This window comes from Falco cherrug, chromosome 5 (assembly GCF_023634085.1).
Source record: "Falco cherrug isolate bFalChe1 chromosome 5, bFalChe1.pri, whole genome shotgun sequence".
Lineage (NCBI taxonomy): Eukaryota > Metazoa > Chordata > Aves > Falconiformes > Falconidae > Falco > Falco cherrug.
This window is the reverse complement of record NC_073701.1, coordinates 38,276,293-38,297,386: the sequence shown is the minus strand read 5'-3', so window position 1 is coordinate 38,297,386 and position 21,094 is coordinate 38,276,293. Positions and strand designations below refer to the sequence as shown.

The 21,094-nt window shown below is 48.5% G+C and overlaps 4 protein-coding genes across 4 annotated transcripts; 2 read left to right on the top strand and 2 right to left on the bottom strand.

Annotated features, from left to right (window-relative positions):
* The first annotated feature begins 1,633 nt into the window (after window positions 1-1,633).
* LOC129736225 (histone H1.01) lies at window positions 1,634-4,836 on the top strand. The gene has a single exon (XM_055712416.1). It carries the CDS (start codon window positions 1,976-1,978, stop codon window positions 2,633-2,635), a length of 660 nt encoding a protein of 219 aa, XP_055568391.1. The 5' UTR covers window positions 1,634-1,975; the 3' UTR covers window positions 2,636-4,836.
* LOC102054402 (histone H2A-IV) lies at window positions 2,794-4,853 on the bottom strand. Its single transcript, XM_027808358.2, has one exon. The coding sequence runs from the start codon at window positions 4,043-4,045 to the stop codon at window positions 3,656-3,658; it is 390 nt and encodes a 129-aa protein (XP_027664159.2). The 5' UTR covers window positions 4,046-4,853; the 3' UTR covers window positions 2,794-3,655.
* On the top strand, window positions 4,230-11,645 carry LOC102054579 (uncharacterized). The gene is given in 4 exon segments (XM_055711049.1): window positions 4,230-4,775; window positions 10,480-10,653; window positions 10,712-10,909; window positions 11,008-11,645. Coding segments are annotated over 4 exon segments (1,476 nt in total). The 3' UTR covers window positions 11,566-11,645.
* LOC102060083 (histone H2A-IV) lies at window positions 10,061-10,940 on the bottom strand. The gene has a single exon (XM_055712428.1). The coding sequence runs from the start codon at window positions 10,825-10,827 to the stop codon at window positions 10,438-10,440; it is 390 nt and encodes a 129-aa protein (XP_055568403.1). The 5' UTR covers window positions 10,828-10,940; the 3' UTR covers window positions 10,061-10,437.
* Window positions 11,646-21,094: the final 9,449 nt, after the last annotated feature.

The window sequence follows — 21,094 nt, the reverse complement described above, 5'->3', positions numbered from 1 at the left end:
TTATGAAGGTATACCTTCAATACCACCATTCACTCCAATTTATTGCAGTCCTGTCTCCTTACTTTATGTTACATAACTTTTACAAAGATGACTTTGAAAGTCCCAATTGGATTAACCCTTCTCTCAATTATCTTCCTGTTGAAGCATTACCAAGCTCAGGTGCACTTTTCCTATAACCTTTATTCTGATATTTTTTTCTTCTAGGGTGCAGTTCGCATTTTTTCACTTCATTGAGTTTATTCATAGTTTCATATGCATCAAAACCCAATTTTACAGAAAATAATTTTTTTCATGTTATGTACACATTTAGTATTTACAAGACAGCCATTTTAAAGGAAACCATGGGATTACATTTACCCAATACTACCTATTCATATAATCTGTTACTTTGGTTGCTAATATGTAGGCAAATACTGGATTTACATTATATGTTATATCTGGTAATATCAAAAGAAATCAGAGGGCAGGGCTGAGGTGCAGTCTTTGTGATCCTTGAATAACTGTGAAAGGCAATGGTTAACATACTTGTTTGTAATCAGGCACAGATTAATGAAATATTATTCTGGAGCTCTGTTCTGTTCAGCATATTACATCATATTCCACCATATATCAATATTGATTGAATTCTTCCTGGTCCTTCAGGAACGACCTATGGCCTACCTCTCCCCCTGTTAAAACTCAGGTTATCACAAAGTGCTCTAGTTTTTGTCCTGAAAATATTTCCTCATTTCAACGATGGCTGTAAAATGTGTAAAGAAGAATTAGGTGGGTTTTATTCAGAGTGGGAAGGGGATTCAGAATTGACTTTAGATAAAACTTTGTGTAGACATATCATGTAAGATGTGTAAAAATCCCACCAACTACTCACACACACACAAAAAACCCCACCCAAACCCAAAAACCAAACCAGTAATAGGGTTTTAAATTCTACTACTATAGAGAAAATACATAACAAGATAATATTCTCTGGGCAGGAAGAGTATAACTACTAATCTGCCACGCTATCCGTTGCACATGTTACATTACTAGAGAGACAAAGATAATTCCAATAAATATCACCAGAAGTTTAGGAGGTTGCTTTCTTTTACAAAGCTGCAGTTTTTAACATCAGGTATCAAATTATATTCTACTTGAAATTGAAATATAATATGAAAACAAATAGCTTGCCTTACTTATTAATTGATGTAGAAAATCATATGGAAAACAAACAAAAGAAAGAAAGCACCCAACACAAGGTAGCAGGGTAAGTTTGGCTGCTTTCTGCTGAAATCCCAGAAAGACAAAATAAAACAACTGTATGTTCATAAACCTCCAGATATTAACAAATTGCTTGTGACTCTATAAAAAGTGCAATAAGAGGTTGTATGAGACACTATTTCACTAGACTTTAGCGTTTTAAGAGGTAAAACACATGGTCAAAGGAACCGGTTCTTAATCCATATTCAGAGCTGAAAGAGGAGTTTGTGTTACTTCCTCCTCTTCAAAATCAATTTAAACTGTCAAAATAGCTTTAAATCGGCAGATTTCAACTTTCACCCCAAGAAAACCCTCTAAGGAATCAGCCTGAGTCGTTGCTGTAAAATTTAAGTCAAAAGGAAATTTTTAATTTGCAAGGAAAAACAAAAGTTTCTCTCTTCAGAGGTCTCTCCAGCAGCAGCACACGGGATTTATCGCCTCTCCTTTAACTCAGCACGCGTGTTTGCGGCTGGAAATTCTCCCGAACGCAAGTACCTGCTCTTCTCCTCCCTCACCGGGGAAATGGGGCGATTTGGTGGCAGAAATTCCGAGGAAAATACACTTTTGTTAGTCCAAAGAAACACAAATCGAGCACACCGAAGGGCTCCCCGGCCGTGCAGCGGGGCGGGCTCTGCAACGCACCAATCACCGCGCGGCATCTCTCTAAAAATACGAGCATCTGACCCGCGCCAGCCCAATTGTGTTCGCCTGCTCCGCAGAGGACGCCGCCGCCGCCGCGATGTCCGAGACCGCTCCCGCCGCCGCCCCCGATGCATCCGCGCCCGGCGCCAAGGCCGCCGCCAAGAAGCCGAAGAAGGCGGCGGGCGGCTCCAAGGCCCGCAAGCCCGCGGGCCCCAGCGTCACCGAGCTGATCACCAAGGCCGTGTCCGCCTCCAAGGAGCGCAAGGGGCTCTCCCTCGCCGCGCTCAAGAAGGCGCTGGCCGCCGGCGGCTACGATGTGGAGAAGAACAACAGCCGCATCAAGCTGGGGCTCAAGAGCCTCGTCAACAAGGGCACCCTGGTGCAGACCAAGGGCACCGGCGCCTCGGGCTCCTTCCGCCTCAACAAGAAGCCTGGCGAAGTGAAGGAAAAAGCCCCCAAGAAGCGGGCCGCCGCGGCCAAGCCTAAGAAGCCGGCTGCCAAGAAGCCCGCCAGCGCCGCTAAGAAGCCCAAGAAGGCGGCAGCAGTGAAGAAGAGTCCCAAGAAAGCCAAGAAGCCGGCAGCTGCCGCGGCCAAGAAAGCAACCAAGAGCCCCAAGAAAGCGGCCAAGGCAGGCCGTCCCAAGAAAGCGGCGAAGAGCCCGGCCAAAGCGAAGGCGGTGAAGCCCAAAGCAGCCAAGCCCAAGGCAGCCAAGCCGAAAGCGGCCAAGGCGAAGAAAGCGGCACCTAAGAAGAAGTAAACTATAACAGGAGTGCTGCTCTACATATTTTGTTATCAAACGGCTCTTTTAAGAGCCACCCACACTTTCCCTAAAGGAGCTGAGGCACCAAGTCGTCAGTAACCTGCAGCAAGGATCCAGTAATTCGTAAGTCGTCGGCGGTCAATTGTGGTTTCTTGTTTTGTTTTTTGTTTTTTTTCCCCTCTTCCTCCTCCCGCTCCCCAACCATTACCGAAAGAAATGCTAATGAGCACAGTATAACGCGGCGGCTTTAGGGAAGTGTACACTTTTACATCCGTTATGCTGAATGATTGGTTTGATTACCAGGAAGTAATTTTTATAATGATTTGATAAAAATCGGCTGCGTGATTTTTTAAAGCATATATTTTGTAACAAAAGTAATGCAATTGCCAGGCACGCTGCTACTGAGCCATGTCTAACCTATTGTGTTATTTCTTTTAAGGTGTTTCCTTAAATGGTTGTCTCTGGGGGAGGAGGGGAGGGTTTCCTTACATACCCGTAAACAGGCCTGAGCTCTCGCAGTCCTTTTGTTCCCGATGAGAGAGAAAAAGATCTTTAACTCTTGAAAAAGCCCGCCCTGACCAAGGATTGGCCAGCGGAGAGGCCAGCCCGCAGCTCCTTCACCCCCACCCCCCCCAGAAGATGAATACGCCTCATATCTCTGGTGCCGGTTCAGCCACTCCCAGGGAAGAAAAACGCGGAAAAGGGGGGAGGGGCGGGAGCGCTCGCCGAAGCATTGGGAACTTTGTTCTTCGGCATAACCACCAAAGGGAAAATACCCCGTACTAGGAGCAACTTACATTGGGAGGACGTTCTAGCACGACTTTGTTGCTACTATCACCAAGCCAAAAACAATTAATAAACATGGAGAAAATAAGAAAAACCGGGTTGAGTATTCCATGAAAACGGCATAACTATACAGTGGATAAATGAGCTCTTTTATGATTTTGTGGGTGGCTCTGAAAAGAGCCTTTGGATTATTTTCTTCGGAGCAGATAACGTGCCGCCTTTCCCTTGCGTTCACTTGGCTTTAGCCTTGTGGCTGTCGGTCTTCTTGGGCAGCAGCACGGCCTGGATGTTGGGCAGCACGCCGCCCTGCGCGATGGTCACCTTGCCCAGCAGCTTGTTGAGCTCCTCGTCGTTGCGGATGGCGAGCTGCAGGTGGCGGGGGATGATGCGCGTCTTCTTGTTGTCGCGGGCCGCGTTGCCCGCCAGCTCCAGGATCTCGGCCGTCAGGTACTCCAGCACGGCCGCCAGGTACACCGGGGCGCCGGCGCCCACCCGCTCCGCGTAGTTGCCCTTGCGCAGCAGCCGGTGCACGCGGCCCACGGGGAACTGCAGCCCGGCCCGCGACGAGCGCGACTTGGCCTTGGCCCGCGCCTTCCCGCCCTGCTTCCCGCGGCCGGACATCTTCGGTCGATCGCTTCTAAAAGCAACTAGCACCAGAACGCAGCGCACAGCCACAGCCCTTCAGCTATAGCTTCTCTTTCCCAACTCGCCCATTCGCTGATAGGCTGAGAAGTTGGTCTCTTCTCGGCAGCCAATCACAGGGTGGATCGAATTCCAACCAATAAAAAAGGTCTACAAGGGAGTAATGAGGCGTTATTGTCTTCTGACCAATGAAAGTGAACACAAGGAATCCCTTACATTTGCATACGAGAGCTATAAATACGTGAAACGCGGCTGTTTCCACTTAATCCGTCTCGCTATTGCTGGGTATCCGGTGTTCGGTGTCTGCGAGAGACGTGCCCGTGCTGCGATGCCCGAGCCGGCTAAATCCGCCCCCGCCCCCAAGAAGGGCTCCAAGAAGGCGGTGACCAAGACGCAGAAGAAGGGCGACAAGAAGCGCAAGAAGAGCCGCAAGGAGAGCTACTCGATCTACGTGTACAAGGTGCTGAAGCAGGTGCACCCCGACACGGGCATCTCGTCTAAGGCCATGGGCATCATGAACTCCTTCGTCAACGACATCTTCGAGCGCATCGCCGGCGAGGCCTCGCGCCTGGCGCACTACAACAAGCGCTCCACCATCACCTCGCGGGAGATCCAGACGGCCGTGCGGCTGCTGCTGCCCGGTGAGCTGGCCAAGCACGCCGTCTCCGAGGGCACCAAGGCTGTCACCAAGTACACCAGCTCCAAGTAAGCTGCCTCTACGCCCTGTGCCAGCACTCCTCGACCCAAAGGCTCTTTTAAGAGCCACCCAATTTTTCAATATAAGGGCTGTATAGTCAAATACAGAAAATGTTTCAGGTTTTTAATGTGAATGCTTAAAACAAATTTTGAAGCCCTACTTCTAGATTTATTTTGAGAAAACCTTATCTGTGCCAGGGAACATAGTTTATTGTAGCAACAAAGTACTTGCAGTAACTAAACTTATTCTAACAATTTTTATTTTTATTGTACTTTCTAGGTGATACTGTTTCCTTATTTTAAAGTTGTATTACAGTTTTCTTTAAAGATTCTGGTATATATTTTTTTACAATACATCAGTATTCTAAGTACGTTCATCTTATATGTTGTAAATTGAAGGAAAGGTTTCTGTAGTTTTCTAGTCAGGAGATTTTTTCTATTTTTTCTGTTAGAAACTTATCAGTGTACAGCATTATAACTGCTATAACAACGTCTACCACTTGATGGTGCTCAGTCTTTTTTTTAGTAAAAGCAATGAGGTGTCTACAGTACACTGTTCTATAAAAGAATTTATGTAGTAATAAGGGACACTTATCTTAATAAAGCTCTTGCCAACAGCCCATTGATTAATACAATAGAAGTAATTTCTAAAACTTATTTATCATCAGCAATTTTGTCAATAAATTTTCTGTGCTTGTGATTTGTAGTGTAACATGCATAGCTTCTCCCTACAACTTCTTAGGTACAGAATATTCCCCTTGTAGCTAAAACCAGAGAGTGAAGATTAATATTTCATATCTATCCAACCTTTCCTGTATTTATGTCATTAATTGTATTAAAACTACTGAAACCAAAGAAACTAGCCACTGTAGACTGACTTTGTAAACTATCAGAGTTTATCATATAGCTACTAATTGGCCCTAAAGTCTTTTGGCCTCAGGTCACAGGCCTGAATCAGTCCGTCATGCTTTTGCATAATGGGATGCTGCTGTAGATGCAGATCAAAGCTTTTGTTGCCTTCTTTCAAACTAGTTCTGAATAATCCTAACTTCCAAGCATATTCTGTGGACCTCTGAACACGCTTAGTTCATACAAGGACCACAGAATCACAAAGTCAGCCTTTCTAGTACTGACTGCATATTGTTTGTTAGTACAGGTACAGCAACAGGCACCAGGTCTCCTTTAAACCTGGCACGAATTTAGCAAAGTTAATTTCAGCTTCAGTGCTGCTGGGGACCTCTCTGATTGGATTTCAAATATCCAGTGGGAAGAGGCATCCTCCACAATGTCCTTCAGCAGCTTTAAATGGAGTTCAAAGATCTGTCTGCCAAGTGCCTTAGTGCAAGCTCTGAAACACAGTTTGCATATTCTGAGCCTCTCTAAAAGTCCAATATCTAAAAAGATTAATAAACCATAGTGTACTTCAGTCTTTAGGGGTTTTTGTGTAGAGGGGACACGTGGGTTACTAGAAGGGGATTCTACAAAATACATCCTAAAAGTGCTCATATTTTGACAGTGATAATGATCAGAAGAAGAATTTGTCAGTGTCTATTATGCCCTGTAATTAATCAAGTAAAAGTCAAATTCTGTTAGGTACTCTTTGAAAAAAGAAAAAAAACCTGAAAGGCAAAGACCCTAGTTTGAACTACAGCTAGCACAGGGCAGTCCTCCCGCCTGAGTTGAAAGTAGAGATTGGTGGTGCATTTTGCCCTCCCAGCTCAGGAATACATAACTTTTCCTTTTGCCTTTTCTGTCTTTCTATGCTTATGCTGCATGCTGCAAACTCCATAAACATAGCTTAGCTTTCAAGCTTTAACAGAGGTTACAGGGTACACTTTTTTCACAAAGAAAGGTTGTTTTGGTATGTGACATTGATTCTAAATTCATGAAACTCTTCTAATAAACCCAGAAGAAACTGCTACTTATGATTGTTTCTTCCAATCTCAATATAAATGATAAGATAATATTAGGGGGCAAAAATGTGATTATAGCAATTACACCTGCACACATACATCATCAGATCTGACTAACACATCCACTATTTTCTATCAGTGCTGAGACCAAAGTGTCTGAAATGATAAAAACCAACCATTTCAGGAATTTCCCTATACTTGTTCATCTCACAGGTAAAGGAGTAGTATTTAGGATCACAAGGAACAGCAAATATAACTACATCCCAGAGGAGGATGAACATTCCAAATTAATAAAGCAAGTAGTGTGAAGATAAAGCCATATGACAGCATGTTGTTCCATCATTCACGTTCTTTAGTGGTCTTTCCTATCCAGTTCACGGCAGTGTCTTTTGTATTCTTAAATCCACGCTACCCAGATGATGTCACCCAGCAACATTAAGATGGCCCAGTGTCCAAATACATCACCCTGGTGTAGCAGGAATTATGCAGCCACCGCCTAGACCATGGTAGGAATTATGTGGCTGCCAGCTCAACAGGGCTCAGCCCTAGGTTCCTCCTCAAAGAAGACGAGTCTCCTGTCTGCTGAGTAAATCAGTGGTTTACGTAGCCGGCATGCAAAGCAGCTCGAGCTGGGTGCCCCCAGGAGGAACCCCTACTGCAGATGGCACCTGCCCAATCATACCCATACCACCCATCACCCGATTGCCAAGTCACATCATTTAATTCTGGCTGGTGGTCACTTTATTTCTTATCGGGTTTCTTGGTGGCCAGGCTGGCCTTCTTCTGAGGTTACCTCCTTCTCTTGGAATGGTTTCCTTGGTCCCCATCTTCTTCATTCTGCTCGCATCTGCTGGTTTCAGCTAGCTCTGTATTTGCAGCAGTAATTTGACCAAAAATTTTACCCTCTGTCAGCTCTTGCGGCTGGCCTGGTTTTGGTTTGGGTAGAGTTAATTTTCTTCTTTGTAGCTGGTACAGTCAGTGCTGTGTTCTGGGTCAAGTATGAGAAGGATGTTGATAACACACTGATGTCTTAGTTGTTGCTAAGCAGTGCTTACTCTAAGTCAAAGACTTTTCAGTTTCCCATGCTCTGCCAGTGAGCAGGTGCACAAGCAGCCAGGAGGGAGCACAGGCAGGACAGCCGGCCCAAAGCAGCCAAAGGGCTAGTCCATCACACAGAACATCATGCTGATTATACAAACTGGGGGGGGGGGGGAGTTGGCCAGGAGGGTCCGACCGCTGCTCAGGGACTGGCCGGGCAGGTTTCAGCAGGTGCTGAGCAGTTATACTGAGCATCACTTGTTTTTCTTGGGACTTATTCCACACTTACACTCCTCACCTCTCTCTGTCCTCTTTTCATTGCTATTATGATTATTCCTATGTTTATTACAGTTGTGTTAAAATATTTTACTTTATTTCTATTATTAAACTGTTCTTAACCCACGAGTTTAAGCTTTTTTTGATTCTGAGGGGGGGCAGGGGGAGGGGGAGTGAGCGGCTGTGGTAGCTAGCTGCCAGCTGGGCTTAGCCACAACAGCAGCCTTAGGCTTCAACTACTTCAGCTTCCAGCGCCAGGCAAGGCTATTAATCCTAACCATTCTCAGCACCGGGAAGTGCTAGAATACATAATCTTTAAACGGGGCCGCCGAGCTGTACTTTTATCTACCCTCCATGTCTATCTTCCAAATGTAGACCATATTTATTCTGGTTATAGAAACACCTTTGTCAAAATACTTTTTTTCTGTAACAGCAAGTTTTTCTCTGTCAGAGTTAACTATCAGAGTTATGTTACAGTTTAGTCCCACGGTGAATAGTGAGCCATAAAGAACACTGAAGCACAATGCACACAGTTGCCAGTAATTCCCCTCCCTTGTTTTTAACAGCTTAATAAAGTAGCAGCATTCTTGGAAAGACTTACACCTTCTCTAGATCAGCATACCTACAGTAAAATTTGTGTTTATTAATTGCCATGTAAAACAAAACCAAACACCTATGTGCTTGTATTTCTGCAAAAGTGAAATACACCAGGCTGCATAAAGAAATAACTGTATTTTCTAGTTAACTGACCAGGCAGCAAATCAGAAATGAGATACTGGTGCCTTACACCTCATCTAGAACCTGAACAAATCACACTCTGACTATAGCAATTTTTCTATGCTACTCCCTGGTCTTCCTTTTTCATGGGGTAAATCAATATCAAAGTGTCTGCCTGTACTACATTGCGAAGGGCCACAAGGCCTTAAGGCTATGTAGACCTTCGTGTAGCCCTTTTGGGTGTTTAAGGAGGTGTTTGCTAGATATGTGAGTTGAAACTGGAGCTACGTAATGCCTAAACACCTTCTGCAGCAGGGAAATAAGAGGAACAGCAAGAATAATAATGAATAGTCTTGTCTTTTGTTCTATTGCATTTGTACTGTTGATACCAGAGAATTCATTTATAAGGTAAAGAAATCCAAAAGACTGTCCTTCTGAAAGTTTCTACAGTCTGAAAATCCAGATTTATATCTTCTCCCACAGCTTTGAGACAACACATGCATTACCAGTGTGGTTCATAGGACCCTTCCCCATTTTAGCTACAATCCTCAGCAGTTCCAATATGCAGACACCAGTGTCATTCCGTGGAACAATATTAGGCACAGAGGGGAGTGGAGACTTCCCTCCCCTGCAGATGAGTGAACTTATTACCAACTCAATTTTAGGAAAACTGAGCTCAGCAAAGAGCAGACCCTCAGCTGTGTTAGCCCATGTCTCTTTTCCCTAGACTGGAGGACACAGATGGGCAAAACTGACCATGGTGAAAATTGCTCCTGTTGCTCCAGTGCCACTAAGGTGATCACCAAGGCCATGCTTGCCTGCACAGAGCACAAAAGAGAGCCCCAGGAAACTCAAGAAGCTGGCAGCCACAATCCTTCCTAATGCTCTGTAGAACTAATTGTGCTAAAGAAAGCCAGCAGGATTCTCTCACAAGAGAAAGTTAAACAGCAAAAAATGGAAATCAACAAGGGCCTGAAGGCAGGGAACATCTCCTCTATTGCAGAAGAACCAGCTCAGTCTCAGTGCTGGGACCACGTGATGTCTTCAGGCTTTTATCTTTGTGTGTGTCCACGCACACTTTGCTTCCCCATCTCCCACCCCTTCTCCACAAATCTGAAAACTCCATGTTGTCTGGAGTTGCAACAGCAGTCAGCTACTCTTTCATACTGACCAACCAAACCGAAACAATCCAGGCAGATACAAAAGGACTTGAGTTTACATCATCGTCTAATAAATACTGCCTAGAGAACTTAGAGCAAAGCCAGAGTTTGTGGACTTGCTGAGAGACACAATGCTTACTTCAGTATCATTAAAAAGCATAATTGCTACTGCTGAACACTAAAAATCTCCAAGCTTTTGCAAAACAAAACATTTTATTGAAAACAAATCAGGAAAGAATTCTATAAAGGCAACAAGCAGCTAAATTGAACCCCTCCCTTGACAGATAAGCCCAAGTTTTTAGAAATATTACATTTGGTATTAATAAAACAACCACCTTCCAACAACAAAAAAAAACCCAAAAAACCCCCAAAAAACTGCAAAAGGAAGGCAGGAAAAAAAGGACACACACTTAAGGCAAACACCAAGAAAAGCACAGCTTACATGTTTCCACCTGCATTCCCTAGAAAAAGTAAAAGCAGCAAAATTGACTCAACCCTTCACGAGCATTGTGGGGGCTCTGAAAAGAGCCAGTTCTGACCTTCTTTGCTTCTTGATTGATCTTAGATGTGTTCACTTGGCTTTAGCCTTGTGGCTGTCGGTCTTCTTGGGCAGCAGCACGGCCTGGATGTTGGGCAGCACGCCGCCCTGCGCGATGGTCACCTTGCCCAGCAGCTTGTTGAGCTCCTCGTCGTTGCGGATGGCGAGCTGCAGGTGGCGGGGGATGATGCGCGTCTTCTTGTTGTCGCGGGCCGCGTTGCCCGCCAGCTCCAGGATCTCGGCCGTCAGGTACTCCAGCACGGCCGCCAGGTACACCGGGGCGCCGGCGCCCACCCGCTCCGCGTAGTTGCCCTTGCGCAGCAGCCGGTGCACGCGGCCCACGGGGAACTGCAGCCCGGCCCGCGACGAGCGCGACTTGGCCTTGGCCCGCGCCTTCCCGCCCTGCTTCCCGCGGCCGGACATCGCAGCGACTCGGCGAAACGACGGCACCCGCAGCGCCGCAGAGACACCGGCCCACGCCCGCCGTGAGGCCCGCTTATATCCGGCACGGGCGGCGCGGCGGCGGCGGCGCCGATAGGCTGCGGCGGAGGCGTTGTGCCGGCAGCTCCCCACTGGGAACGCGGATCCAGCGGTGCCCAATAGCAACGCGCAGCGCGGCGTGACGCCCCCGAGCAGAACTTCCAACCAATGGCGGCGCCACACAGTCGAGCCGGTGCGTCACGCAGCGCCGCTATAAAAGGGGCTCGCGGCGAGGGCGTCGTTACTCGGCGTCGTATCGACTGCTGCTTGCTGGATAGCGAGAGACGTGCCCGTGCTGCGATGCCCGAGCCGGCCAAGTCCGCCCCCGCGCCCAAGAAGGGCTCCAAGAAGGCGGTGACCAAGACGCAGAAGAAGGGCGACAAGAAGCGCAAGAAGAGCCGCAAGGAGAGCTACTCGATCTACGTGTACAAGGTGCTGAAGCAGGTGCACCCCGACACGGGCATCTCGTCCAAGGCCATGGGCATCATGAACTCCTTTGTCAACGACATCTTCGAGCGCATCGCCGGCGAGGCCTCGCGCCTGGCGCACTACAACAAGCGCTCCACCATCACCTCGCGGGAGATCCAGACGGCCGTGCGGCTGCTGCTGCCCGGTGAGCTGGCCAAGCACGCCGTCTCCGAGGGCACCAAGGCTGTCACCAAGTACACCAGCTCCAAGTAAATGCCTGAAAGATTAATTCAATGGCTCTTTTAAGAGCCACACATCTTTTCATTAAAAGAGCTTTAATTTCTGTATGTTAATGATGGTGTCCTTTTTCGTTATTTGCATGACAAATACAGGACCCAAGATTAAAAAAAGAGGCTTAGCATAGCTTGGTATGAACACAATCCCTGCCTGCTCCCTACTTCTCATGGTCTGTGTACTTACCCGTTTTTGGTTTCCTCGGCCCTGCTGACTCCAGGATTACTGTCTTGTTCACACTGCCTCTTGTGGGTGACTTCGATTGCCAGCTGCTTGCAGGGCACCTTCCCCACACAGTCTGCCTCCTGCGTGCCGTTGTTAAGCAAAAGTCCTTGGTATCTGAAAAAGAGTGAGAAGGAAAGTGGTTACAGTGCCTGTTCTCTTCAGCTCAGGTTGGTGTCAGCCCTGGTCCATCCCTTCTCTGTTTTCTTGCCTGAACTCCCATGCTATTGGTCATATGCATATGCCAATATAGTTTAATAGTGTCTTCGAGGTTCTCAGTAATTGGTAGGGAAATGCTTTTTGATTTTCTTAGTGTTTTGTTTCATTGCTCTTCCCTATCAGAAAAAAAATCTTCTGTTTAAAATGTATGTCTTAAAGGATTAGTTCAACTTTTTCCTAGCCTGGTTGTTTTTGTTTAAATTCGAAGGTTCAGAATACTGAGTAGCTGATGGTTTCAGAGGGGGCTAATATTCAGATAGGTAAGGTCTAATCACAAGTCAACCACTACGATGTCTTAGCTCCTGCTGCCCCCCGATAGGCATTTCTGAAGTGTCTTGCATTTTGCATTTTACAGCATCAGATTAAGACCTGGAACTCAAGAGAAACAGGAAAAAACTGCAATAGACTATGGAAAACTGGTCCCGAAGGACACCATGCAAGCAAGACTCAGAACACTAAGTTAATTAACTGTTGGAAAGTGACACAGCTCTTCATCTGAAAGAACTGGTGATTCCTGAAAGAGCCTTTGGGTCGAGGAGTGCTGGCACAGGGCGTAGAGGCAGCTTACTTGGAGCTGGTGTACTTGGTGACAGCCTTGGTGCCCTCGGAGACGGCGTGCTTGGCCAGCTCACTGGGCAGCAGCAGCCGCACGGCCGTCTGGATCTCCCGCGAGGTGATGGTGGAGCGCTTGTTGTAGTGCGCCAGGCGCGAGGCCTCGCCGGCGATGCGCTCGAAGATGTCGTTGACAAAGGAGTTCATGATGCCCATGGCCTTGGACGAGATGCCCGTGTCGGGGTGCACCTGCTTCAGCACCTTGTACACGTAGATCGAGTAGCTCTCCTTGCGGCTCTTCTTGCGCTTCTTGTTGCCCTTCTTCTGCGTCTTGGTCACCGCCTTCTTGGAGCCCTTCTTGGGCGCGGGGGCGGACTTGGCCGGCTCGGGCATCGCAGCACGGGCACGTCTCTCGCTATCCAGCAAGCAGCAGTCGATACGACGCCGAGTAACGACGCCCTCCCCGGGAGCCCTTTTTCAAGCGGGTTCCTAATGACATGCCCCGACGCCCCACCCCCAGCAGCCTGTGACTCAGAAGCGGGGAGGAGGGGGAGGTGCTCAGTTTCCGCCCCGGGCGATGGGCTTCGCCGTCGCGCGCAGGACGATGCGTCTGGTGGGGCTGCGGTGCGATGTGCGTTGTTGTGGGGACATGAGAGTTGTCGTTGTCATCGCCGCAGCGCTATCCATATGCGCGGCCCTCCGGGTGAACTGGGGAGGAAAGGGTTGGGTGTTCCGTGGGGCGCGGAGAGGTGGCAGCATCGCGGGTTGCGCAGTGGTGCGGCGGCGCAGAGCGATGGAAGCGTGTGGGGAGAGCACAGCGGTGTGTATGTGCAGGGGATGCGCGGAGCGATGCGTGTGTCGTTGAGGCGCAGAGCGAAGAGTGCTTCGGGCAGTCAAAGCGCTGAGTGTGTTAGTGGGCGCAGGACGGAGTGTGAGTTGGGGGGAGCCGAGCGGTGTGTGTCGGTGCGCAAGAGTAATGTGGTTTGGGGGGCGCGGAGCGATGTGTTTCGGGGGGCGCAGGGCGATGGCTGTGTTGTCGACAGGGGAGCGTGTGCGTGGCGGGGAGCTGAGCGATGCCTGTGTGTTTGAGGCGCAGAGCGATGGGACTATCGTTCACAGGGGCTCTCTACGCCGTGGGACGCGGAGCGATGTGGAGTCAGCCGGGGCAGAGCGATGGGAGTGTCTTCGGGGAATGCAGCGATGTGTGCGTAGGGCAGGGCAGGAGTGGTGCGATGTGTTCCGGCAACGGGGGGCGGGCGACGGGTACCCGAGAGCGGTGCGTGTTTCGGGAGGTGCAGAGCAATGGGACTGTCGTACGCAGGAGCGATGTGTTTGTCATTCGGGGCAGAGCGATGTGTGCGTAGGGGAGGAGCGGAGCGATGTGTCTTCGGGAGACTCCGAGAGGTGTGTCGGCTGGGTCGCCGAACGACGTTCGTGTTTAAGGCGCAGAGAGATGGAACTATCGTACGGAGAGGGAAGTGTTTTTCAGCCGGGGCAGAGCAAAGGGAGTGTCTTCGGGCACTGAGGCGCGCGTGTGCAGGACACGAGCGGAGCGAGGTTTGAGGTGAGGAGGAGCACAGCGACGTCTGTTTCATGAAATTCCGAGCGCTGTGTGTGTTGGGGCATAATGTGTTTCGGGGGACGCAGACCGATGTGTGCGTGGCGAGGTGCTGAGAACCGTGTGTGTCCGTCGGGGAGCAGAGCGATGCATGTTGTTCAGGCGCAGAGCGAAGGGACTGTCGTACGCAGAGCGATGCGTGTGTCGGGCGGTGCACGGTCATGTCTCCGTCGGGGAGTGAAAATCTCGTGTGTTTCGGGGTGCACTGTCTTTTGCGGGGAGCAGAGGCGATGCGTGTTTCAGTGAGACTCAGTGCGATACGCATGTCGGAGACACGCTCTAGGTGTGTGTAAAAGTGTTTATGGTAAACCTATGTATGGGCCGTTGATGAAGTGAAGGATGTGTGCGCCGAAGAAAACAGTGTATTGGAATAACAGTAGGAGGCTGCTGAGAGGAAGCGGTCTCTACGGTCACTGTCACAAGTGCTCCGTGTTGGGACGCCCGAGCACTTGGAAGGGGACATGAGGTTTTCCTTCTCCTGCTGCTTGACGATATGGGGGCAGGTGTGTTGTGCATTTCATGTAGATCACCTTTCACCAGTTTCATTTCGGCTTTCTTCGGTCGAGCTTCCGCGAGCTGCGAAAGCGCAGCGCCGGCACTACCTCCGCACTCGTGGATTTCCGCGTTCCTGTTTGCCGAGCGCGGCGCTGCCCAGCTACCCTCCCTGCCCGAGGCTCACTCGGCGGTGGGACCCACCCCCGCTCAGCCCAGAGAAGACGCGATGGTCGCGAAGGTGCCCGCTGCGATCAGGGGCTCGGCGGCTGCGCCCAGGGTGAAGCTGCGCGGCTCGTTCCTTTCCTGTCTGTCCGCGGCGCCGCTTCCCGCCGCGCTCTGCTCCCAGCCGCGCTCCCGGCTCCTCGCCGGCCCGGCCTCGCAACTGAGATGGCATTTGCACACACGTTCCTGTAGCGAATTTGTATTTGCGTCGTCTGGCTATTCCTTCCTGGAAAGGTTCGTGTTAGGAGTTCCATTACCTTCTATTTCTTGCACCGCTGCCGGAAGCCCTTGAACGGAGCTGTCATACTCACGGGCGCCAAATTAACCCTCATCGGGCTTCAGCGCTAAGTGCGGAAACGGAGGGGTTGCGCGCACTCCCAGCCGTGTCCCGGAGCAGCTCCTCAACCCAGCCGCTGCACGCCACCTCGCCTGCCCTGTCCAGGAGGGGCCGGCAGCAATCCTGCCCTGCTTCCCTTCCGTCCTGAGGGTCTGTCTCGGCTGGCTGTTGAGGGGAAAGCGATCCTACATGGAAGTTTTCTAAGTGTGGGGACCGCTGGAATAAAATCCGTGGTCTATCCCGGATGGTAAGTATTGGGCTCCTCCCCAGGCCCCTGGTCCCCCCATTCGCTCGTGCCCAGCCCCGCGGCGGAGCTCGCTCGCACGGTAAATAGTCACGAACGGAGAAAAGGGAGCGGAGAGCCCGCGGCGGTTAGGCTCGGGGCCGAGGCACAGCAGGGCACTGACTGGCAGGCGGCTTACACAACACTGGTCCCCCCTGGCCCCCCTCCTCTCCGTTTCCCCACCCTGGGTCCTCCAAGATTTCCTCGAGCCTTAGGCCGGCACACGCCACTGCCTTTCCACGGCGGCTGCCACCGCGGCTCCGACCCCGCCGCGCACACACGGGGCCGCGGGCGGCATCTCCGGCCGGGGCGGGCGGGAGGCTCCGGCGGAGCCCGCAGCGCGGGGGCGGAGCGGAATACTCAACGTCCCTGCGCGCCTTGTGGCACAGGAAGGTCTGCATCGGCAGCGCTCGCGTCAGCCCGGCACGGCACCCTTCAGCAGTCAAGCTCTCCTCCCAGCCCCACACAAGGGCAGATCACCCGGGAGGAGCACCCCCCAGCCCCGACCCCTTCTCACCTCCCCACTCATCCGTTAGTAGCACGTATTCCTGGATGTGTTTGCACAGGTTTGGCAAGGAAGCCCACTTGGGTGTTCGTTATCAGGAACTGATTTTCTGTGTTATCCTGAGCTGTCCAAGAACGGTTTCATATGGTACCTTCGTAGGGGAATAGTTAACAGCGACGGTGAGACTTATCTCAACGTGAGGTGGGGGTAAAATTCTTCTCAGTGGTGGGATGAAGGGCCTTCTCTCCTCAAAACTATGGTAACCATCGCCAACATAAACCAATATTTTACCAAACAACTTAACACTTTTGTTTGTATACGACCCGTGCCCTTAGAAAGTCTCATGGTTCCAGGTGTGGTTTGTTTTTTTTTTTTCTTGAGGTGAGGAGAATCTAAATTTAAACCCTCTTCTCGCTGGAGTTTTGCAGTCATGTGTCCCCTTCCTGCCATGTATCACCTCCCAAAGTGTTCTCCCTAATAGACACCGATGTGCTTTGCATATTGTCTGGGAGAAACAGCTAGGTGCCATGGAAAGAGATGGTGAGAAAAAGCTGTAATCAGCATCAGAAAGCGGGGCGGGGGGGAAGGGGGGAGAGAAATCCCAGGCAGTATAGATGAGTTTTCCTTTGGGAGATTCCCTTTTGGGAGACTTTTCTTACTCTGTGAATACTGGGCTGCATGCGGAGCAACCTTGTCAGGGAAGTGTCCAGAATATTGTGCAAGGCCCACAACACATTTTTTTTTGAGGAGTGGGGAAGGAGGAAACAGCAGTTAGGGACTGTAGCGAACAATCAAAGTAGCCCCTGGGAACAAGAAGCCCACTGACTTCCTGGGTATCACATGGAAGGAGAGGAGCACAAGCTCCTTCTGAAATGCGCAGGTCTTCCCAACCTCAAAACGTCTGCAAAGGAACCATGGCTATCAGCTTTCCAGTGTCTCAGCTTTCTTCTCAGTGTTCACCTGAAAATGCTCTACTGCTCATTTATCACAGCCTACAAGGAGGAAGGGTAGCTTAGACGTCTTCCATGTCCTGAACCACTGCAGCTGATTGCACTCTTCCCATCTTTGTGGTACTGCTTTCCACCATCCATCACAGGTCCTCTGAGCCAAGGCATCAGGTAGCTAGGAAGTGGCTTAGCCACTCAATCTCTGCTGGCACTGCCTGTGGCTTGTAGGAGACTGTACAGGACAGCTCAATTCTGCAACAAGCTGTACCGTTGCATGTTTGCCACTCCTTATTTCACCCTCACAAAACCCAGGCCCATACCACTGCAAAAAACAGGCAGAAGACAAACCTAAAATTTTGTTCTTATGATCTTGAAATACAAATGAAAACTTGGCCATGTGGTGCAGCACCTTAGCTGAGGCTGACAGCCTAGGAAGAAGAGTGCTTCCTCCTTCCCGAAGGTAATCCGCAGTGGGAAGAAGCTGCCGTTCCTCAGTGCACAGGGCAGGCAACAGCAGTCCAGACATGCTGCGTTGGGAGATCCCAGATGACATACAGAAAGTGTGCAGCAACAAGTGGCAAAAGAAATGTTGTATTCGTATGCTGTTAAAATATGTTATTTCACATGCTCCTGTTCCCCCAAAGGGTCTCCAACATTTGCCTGAGCAATTAGAAATACTCAGATCAGTGCTACCCAGTGTTTCTGTTCTCAACATCCCTCTGGTCTCCAGCCTGTGCACACATTTTCAAGACACATTGTATTTTGTGTTCCCTGTGACCCTCCCAGCTTATTAAAGGAAGGAATTAGGCAGAAAGGAAGAGTGGACTGACTACTTTCTCTCTACCTAAATTAACATTCCCTATTGGCAAAAGTAGGCTTTTAATCAAACCATTAATATACACATAGAAATTCATCCAGTACAGTAACACTTTCATACGTATTATGTTTGTACCACATTGAAACATTAAATATTAAACAAGAAGCTCTGTAATTTGACTGATTGCTGGCTGCCTTGCTTGTTTCTTATAAATTGATTCTTGGAATTATCCCATAACTGAGATTGGAAGTTTTTGAAAGCTCTGTGGTCTGGAATAATCAAGGAGCTATTTCTCTCTTGCTTTGAACCACAATAAAACTTTAATATAAAAATGTGAATGTATTTGCAAGGAGATAATTTTAAGAGAAACGAAGAAAGCTGTATCTGTGGATCCCCTTCTAATAACTAAATTTTCTGCCTAATGCCTCTGGTCATAGCTTTATTTTATTTTAAGAGATTACAGATTACAGATCTGTTTGGGGACTTCAAATCTATACGGATTTCATCCCAGAGGAGGATGAACATTCCAAATTAATAAAGCAAGTAGTGTGAAGATAAAGCCATATGACAGCATGTTGTTCCATCATTCACGTTCTTTAGTGGTCTTTCCTATCCAGTTCACGGCAGTGTCTTTTGTATTCTTAAATCCACGCTACCCAGATGATGTCACCCAGCAACATTAAGATGGCCCAGTGTCCAAATACATCACCCTGGTGTAGCAGGAATTATGCAGCCACCGCCTAGACCATGGTAGGAATTATGTGGCTGCCAGCTCAACAGGGCTCAGCCCTAGGTTCCTCCTCAAAGAAGACGAGTCTCCTGTCTGCTGAGTAAATCAGTGGTTTACGTAGCCGGCATGCAAAGCAGCTCGAGCTGGGTGCCCCCAGGAGGAACCCCTACTGCAGATGGCACCCGCCCAATCATACCCGTACCACCCATCACCCGATTGCCAAGTCACATCATTTAATTCTGGCTGGTGGTCACTTTATTTCTTATCGGGTTTCTTGGTGGCCAGGCTGGCCTTCTTCTGAGGTTACCTCCTTCTCTTGGAATGGTTTCCTTGGTCCCCATCTTCTTCATTCTGCTCGCATCTGCTGGTTTCAGCTAGCTCTGTATTTGCAGCAGTAATTTGACCAAAAATTTTACCCTCTGTCAGCTCTTGCGGCTGGCCTGGTTTTGGTTTGGGTAGAGTTAATTTTCTTCTTTGTAGCTGGTACAGTCAGTGCTGTGTTCTGGGTCAAGTATGAGAAGGATGTTGATAACACACTGATGTCTTAGTTGTTGCTAAGCAGTGCTTACTCTAAGTCAAAGACTTTTCAGTTTCCCATGCTCTGCCAGTGAGCAGGTGCACAAGCAGCCAGGAGGGAGCACAGGCAGGACAGCCGGCCCAAAGCAGCCAAAGGGCTAGTCCATCACACAGAACATCATGCTGATTATACAAACTGGGGGGGGGGGGGGGAGTTGGCCAGGAGGGTCCGACCGCTGCTCAGGGACTGGCCGGGCAGGTTTCAGCAGGTGCTGAGCAGTTATACTGAGCATCACTTGTTTTTCTTGGGACTTATTCCACACTTACACTCCTCACCTCTCTCTGTCCTCTTTTCATTGCTATTATGATTATTCCTATGTTTATTACAGTTGTGTTAAAATATTTTACTTTATTTCTATTATTAAACTGTTCTTAACCCACGAGTTTAAGCTTTTTTTGATTCTGAGGGGGGGCAGGGGGAGGGGGAGTGAGCGGCTGTGGTAGCTAGCTGCCAGCTGGGCTTAGCCACAACAGCAGCCTTAGGCTTCAACTACTTCAGCTTCCAGCGCCAGGCAAGGCTATTAATCCTAACCATTCTCAGCACCGGGAAGTGCTAGAATACATAATCTTTAAACGGGGCCGCCGAGCTGTACTTTTATCTACCCTCCATGTCTATCTTCCAAATGTAGACCATATTTATTCTGGTTATAGAAACACCTTTGTCAAAATACTTTTTTTCTGTAACAGCAAGTTTTTCTCTGTCAGAGTTAACTATCAGAGTTATGTTACAGTTTAGTCCCACGGTGAATAGTGAGCCATAAAGAACACTGAAGCACAATGCACACAGTTGCCAGTAATTCCCCTCCCTTGTTTTTAACAGCTTAATAAAGTAGCAGCATTCTTGGAAAGACTTACACCTTCTCTAGATCAGCATACCTACAGTAAAATTTGTGTTTATTAATCGCCATGTAAAACAAAACCAAACACCTATGTGCTTGTATTTCTGCAAAAGTGAAATACACCAGGCTGCATAAAGAAATAACTGTATTTTCTAGTTAACTGACCAGACAGCAAATCAGAAATGAGATACTGGTGCCTTACACCTCATCTAGAACCTGAACAAATCACACTCTGACTATAGCAATTTTTCTATGCTACTCCCTGGTCTTCCTTTTTCATGGGGTAAATCAATATCAAAGTGTCTGCCTGTACTACATTGCGAAGGGCCACAAGGCCTTAAGGCTATGTAGACCTTCGTGTAGCCCTTTTGGGTGTTTAAGGAGGTGTTTGCTAGATATGTGAGTTGAAACTGGAGCTATGTAATGCCTAAGCGCATTTTAGGAAAAAATAAGAAGCAGAATTCATTCTGTCTAATACTAAGTACATCTTTGTACGAAATGATATCACAAAAACAAAATTAAAATCTTTTTTTCTGGAAGGTAATATTTAAAATAAGTAATGAACTACTTTTATAATTTAATTAGGTTGCCCATTAAATAAAGCAATGAAAGGGCACTTCCAAAATTATTTTTTCCTTCCGCTCCTCCACCTGATAAAATTCGCAAGATCTTTTTGCATTTCATCCTTTGCTGAGCCTAAAACTAACTCTCTATGATTGTAGAAAACAGAATTTAAAGTCCAGATATGTTATCAAAACTATGGAATATCAGAAAAATGAGCTTTCATGAAAGTATATAGACTACTCCAGGACTGTGCTGCTACATCCATTTTTGAGAAGAAGGGTAGAGGCCTAGCTTAAACCCAGGAATATGCATCTTTGAAGGATGAATTTAATTTGGAGGTAAAGCTACTATCAAATTGGTTCTGATACGAGTGAATAGAGCAGAATAAGATAGAGAATTTGAAGGAAGCATGTATGATACAGAACTAACCCCCAGAAATTTCTCCTTGATGGCATGTGTGCTTCCCAATAGTTTCACTTCTGTGACAATGTAGTTCACAACCCACAGTCCACACTGGGGTCAGTAGGCGAAACCACTGTGAAATACAGCATCAGTACAGACATTGGCTCCAAACTCACATGA